The 4,982-nt window shown below is 56.3% G+C and overlaps 1 protein-coding gene across 1 annotated transcript; it reads right to left on the bottom strand.

Moving 5' to 3' along the window:
- Nucleotides 1–17: 17 nt before the first annotated feature.
- CSDC2 (cold shock domain containing C2, RNA binding) lies at nt 18–1,008 on the bottom strand. The gene is made up of 3 exons (XM_009866420.1): nt 824–1,008; nt 444–566; nt 18–180 (listed from the first exon to the last, which is right to left on the bottom strand). The coding sequence occupies exons 1-3, from the start codon at nt 997–999 to the stop codon at nt 18–20; spliced, it is 462 nt and encodes a 153-aa protein (XP_009864722.1). The 5' UTR covers nt 1,000–1,008.
- Nucleotides 1,009–4,982: the final 3,974 nt, after the last annotated feature.

Genomic DNA, 4,982 nt, shown 5'->3' with positions numbered 1-4,982 from the left:
CAGCCCTCCCTGGGCGCCTAGGAGCCGATAATCTGGCCGGACCATGTCTCATGCTTCGTGTGGGGTGCCAGGTTGGTGAGGACCACCTCCACTGCCTGGAACTTCTGGTTCTTGGGAGGAATGGGGCAGATCTTGTACGTCACCTCGTCTCCCTCTACCGGGACATACTCCCCCTCGATGCTGCAGGAGAGGAGAGGAGAGGACAGATGGTGGGGCTGGGGTGAAGAGCCAGACCCCCACCCTGGAATACTCAGCACCAAGGCAGGCACCCAACCCACCAGCTGCACCTTGTGAAGGATAACCCACCAGTGATGTGAGATAGAGGAGAAGCAGAGCCCCACCCTCCACCCCATGGAAACATCCCCAGCCCATGGGTCTCCAGCCCCACCTTCATGGCCCAGCACCCACAGGGTGTCCCAGCACTACACGACCCTCGAACTTACTCAGACACGTGGACGAAAATATCCTCTGTGCCATTCTCGGGGGTGATGAACCCATGGCCCTGGGAGCGCGAGAACTGCTTGCAGACTCCCTTGAAGATGGGTCCAGCAGAGGCACGTGCTGTCCTGTGGCAGAAAAGGGACAGAGACACGTCTCCCTGGTGGCACTTGCCCAAAAGGCAGCATGGGAAGAGGTTTGCCATGAAAATATGGCATTTCAGCAAAAGGAGAGTTCATGGCATCCACGCACAGCACCCCAGGCAGGTGGGCGTAGTGATGCCAGGCGCCGCAATGGCGATGTGCACCAGGTATAAAGGGTTCTGTGGGCGCTGGTGGTGACCACGGTCTCTGCTTGGCTCAGCCAGACTGTGCTGGGTACTTACGCCGAGTAGGTCCTGGTCCTTTTGGTGGGGAGTGGGCTGGGCAGGTCCCGCAGGAGGAGGTTGCCCCGCTCCCAGATGCGGCTGCCCTCGCGCTGGAAGGGGAAGGTGGGCCACACCGGTGACTTGGGGGAATGCAGGGGTGGCACCGCCGGCGGGGCGCTGGGGTCCGACGACATGGTGGGATCGGCGGGCTCCTCCGTTTTGGAGATGGGTGAGCAGGCAGCAGGAGAAAGGGTGCCCTGGAGTGCGGGTCTGCTGGCTGTGACCTGGGGAGCAAAGCAGGGAGTGGTTACAGGGACCCAGAGAGGGGTTTTGGTAGGGGTGGTTTGCTGTCAGGAATTTCCCTCTCTGCTTCTGACCCCACATCTCTGGGGGCAGGCAGCGTGTTGCCTGCCTTCAGTATTGGGCACAAATTCCTGGCATTGGGAATTGCACTAGAAAGCCTGTTCCTGCTTGAAGCAACCCTGGATATTCTAGCAAATCAACCCCAAGAGAAGAAAAGAGCCTGGTTTGTGGCTTCATCTTTCATTTTGCAGGATAATCTCACATATTAGAGTTGAAGTCGCTGAAAAACACATCCTGGGAGAAGCAGCAGCAGGCTGGGACCATTTTGGGAAGGATGCCCACGAAAACGCCAGCATGCCTGGACCCCCAGATATGGTCTCTGAGACCTCCTCTCAGCCCGAGATTTCTGTTAAAAGGTCAAGACAACAGGTAGGTCAAGGTCTGGGTCTGAGATTTTGATGCTATGGGATTTAGGACACGACTCCAGCTAGCGGCTTGTTGCATGCCCTGAGAACATCCCTTCGAGGAAAGGACAGCAGGACACCGCTGTGGGGCCCCTCGGGCACCTCAGATGAGCCGCAACACAAGCACAACCTCCTGCCGCTGCGGTCATCAGGCTCCAGTTTTTGGCTGGCTTCATGCGGTTTGCAAGGGGCAGAACCACCACAACCTTTGGCTGCCAGAGGCTGTGCACAGCAAGCATGGGTGTGGCTGTCCTTACTGAAATTGGGGTGTTTGGGAATTTTTAAGCCTCCCAGCAAGATGCTCAGGTGTGTGATCAGCACTGCGGTCACTCGCTTACAAAACCTTTGCTCTGTCGATTTCTCTTCCCATCAGTCACCGCATAAGGTGCCAGATGCCTCTGTCTCAGGGTGCCCCATGCCAGAAGCTCTTGCAGCCACTGTTCTTTGGGGGTGCTGGGTGGGAGCTCACCCATTTCCATCTCCCCTCACGCTCAGGGGTTTCCCCATCACCCAGAGCTGAGGAGTCCAACATCCCATGGAGTTACTCTCACACTCCCCACCACCTCCTCCAGCTCTTCCCACCCCGCTGTGCGGTGCAGCATCTTTTGGGACAACACCTGCACACTCTGGGAAACCCAAAGAATATTTAATTTGGTTTCTGACTCATCTACAGCCCCTTGAGATGCAGAGGCCCTGGGGGCACTTGCGAAAGGGGGTCACCTCCATTCTGAAATTAGCAGGCATCAAGGACATAAGAAAAGGTTTCTAGAGCAGCTGAAGTTTCAGGGAGGGACCATGTGACTTCTGCTTCTCTTGCCCACCTCCACTTGCTTCCCCTGACAGGGGGTCTGCCTTCCATGGGGTCCCGACTGCTTCCAGTCCAGCTTTGGTGTCCACCCACATCTCAGCTAGTGTCCTAACTGCAGACCCCTCTCAGCCTTGCAGAGCTTTACAGAATCACAGAACAGAATCACAGAATCATTATGGTTGGAAAGGACCTCCAGGGTCATCAAGTCCAACCTTTTTCCCAGCATTTCTCTAACCACTACACCATATCCTCAAGCGCCACATCTATTCGTTCTTTAAACACCTCCAGGGATGGCGACTCCATCACCTCCCTGGGCAGCCTGTTGCAGTGCCTAACTACCCTCTCATCGAAGAATTTCTTCCTAATAGCTAATCTAAACCTCCCCTGACGCAACTTGAGGCCATTCCCCCTCGTCCTATCATTACTAATTTGAGAGAAGAGACCAACATCAGCCTCGCTACAACCTCCTTTTACGTAGTTGTAGAGGGCAATAAGGTCTCCTCTCAGTCTCCTCTTCTCTAGACTAAACAAACCCAGTTCCCTCAGTGGCTCTTCATAGGGCATGTTTTCCAGCCCTTTCACCATGAGGTCCAAGTGGCAGAGGCTACACCAGAGTCCCATCCCAAGGCAGATGCCACGACTTTGCTCTTGCCCTCCAAGATGACTTTCATCCATGGCTGCAAACCGCTCCATCTTTCCTCCTTCTGGCTTCCCACCTGGCCCCACAACAAACCCTTCATAAGATTCAGCATCTCCTCTCTGCCATGAAGCAACTGGAGCACACGCATCTACCTCTGCTCTTCGGCTCACCCTACAACAGGGCTGCTCACCTCCCAGCCCGCTAGGCTCAGCATCTCCTCCTATGGCCAAGCTGAGGCTCACCATCTCCTTCCCCCATGCCTGAGGAGCTCAGAGAGAGGTTCAGGGAGCACCCAAGCAAGACACTCAAAATCTGGGGCAGCCACCAAGCTGCTTCTCTGCTCCCATCTGTGCCCCCTGTCTGACCACCCTGCCTGTGCTGGTGAGCAGCCTGGCAGCTTTTGGGCAGCAAAAGGTTGCTGCAGGATCCAAGGCCTTCGCAGGAGGTGTCAGGGCTGGATGAGTGGGACTACATGTGGGACGAGTCCCTCGGTTGTCTGCCACATCGTGGAGCTGTCACTATAGAAAATAGCTTCGCCACAACGCGCTTCCAGGCTTTTCGGTTCCCTCACCAGATTAGGGACAATGGAGGGTTTTTAACCTGAATAATGATGCTTGGAGCAAACTATTAGTATGCTGAGGGGGTTGGCTGGCGCCAGGAGAAAGAGCTTCATCCAGCGGGTCTACAAGGGGCTGGAAAAATGCAAGTTTCCCAGAGGCAAAGGAAAAATAAGAGGCAAAGGGGAAGGGGCATGCAAGAGGTGGAGCCTTGCAGGGACAAAATGGCGTGAGCTGATGATGTAGCAACTGAGAATGGGTTTGCCCCAGGTTCTTATGTGGGAGTAGCCCAAGCTGGGGTGCCCTGGAAGGCTCCCTGGTTTGGGGGGTGAGCAGTGGTGGGGAGTAGGAGCATGCTGGGTGTCCTGGGGGGAGAGGAGGCAGACAGCCCACTCCTGAGGTCCAAGTGCAGCAGTGGAGGGGGCCCTACTGGGGCTTCCATTTACCCTCACAAGCTGAGCTTGCCCCACATGAGAAAACAAGATATGTGCTATCACCCATAGGCACTTTGGGGTGCTCTGGCCCATGGGGATGTGTCAGAGAGCCCCACCACAGGGCAGCAGCTCACCAGGATGAGCACAGGGACAGGGCACAGTGAGGCTGTGGGGTCTCCATCCTCAGGGCTATGCAGCCCCCCTGGACACGTCCCTGAGCAACCTGCTCTGAACAAGGCATCGCACCCAATCCCTGCTTGGAGCTGGGGCTGAAGCAGAGACTCCCATCCTGTAGCCACGCCAACACTGGGTGTCACAGCCAGCAGGGCTCTGCCCCTCTCCAGCACTTGACTTAAGCACCCCAAGTTTGTGAGTCAGCTTTGGGACCCAGCAGCTAAACACCTGGCTTTGCTGGTGCCCGTGATTCTGAGGCTGAGAGGGAGCTTTGCTACCACGGGGGGCTCCAGGGCGGAATCCTGCCTCCCACCTCATTTAAATCCCTGCAGCAAACAAAGGGACCAAGGAAATTAAACTCACAGCAAAAGCAGACTTGAGAGAAGAGAGGAGGCACAAGCAAGTCTTCGGCAGCATCTCCTCCCCTCCCAGACCACAGAGAGCAGGGAAAGCCTCTTCTGTCCCTCTCTCCTTCCTTCCCTATGCTTCACCGCACCACTCTCTCCCCAGACATTTCTCCACGCTGCAGCCCCAGCAGGTGACAAGGAGAGGGCACCTGGGACACAAGAGGCATTTTGCCCCTCTCCTTCATTGCCAGCAGTCACGCTAACTTCCATCGGGGCCAAGAGTGTTTCTCCCCACCCTGGTTCTCTCCCAGCCTGGTAGACACCACCCATGACACCGTGTCCACCCCATGCATGCATGTGGCGCAAGGATGAAATCCGGGTCACTTGAGGAGGCGAGCGGAAGCTGCAGCAGCCCGGCTCTGCTGCAGGGCAAGGAGAGCTTTTCCATCA

Source organism: Apaloderma vittatum, unplaced genomic scaffold (genome assembly GCF_000703405.1).
Source record: "Apaloderma vittatum isolate BGI_N311 unplaced genomic scaffold, ASM70340v1 scaffold37723, whole genome shotgun sequence".
In the NCBI taxonomy this organism is placed as follows: Eukaryota; Metazoa; Chordata; class Aves; order Trogoniformes; family Trogonidae; genus Apaloderma; species Apaloderma vittatum.
Note: the sequence above shows the minus strand (reverse complement) of the source record. Positions and strands in the feature narration are given on the sequence as shown.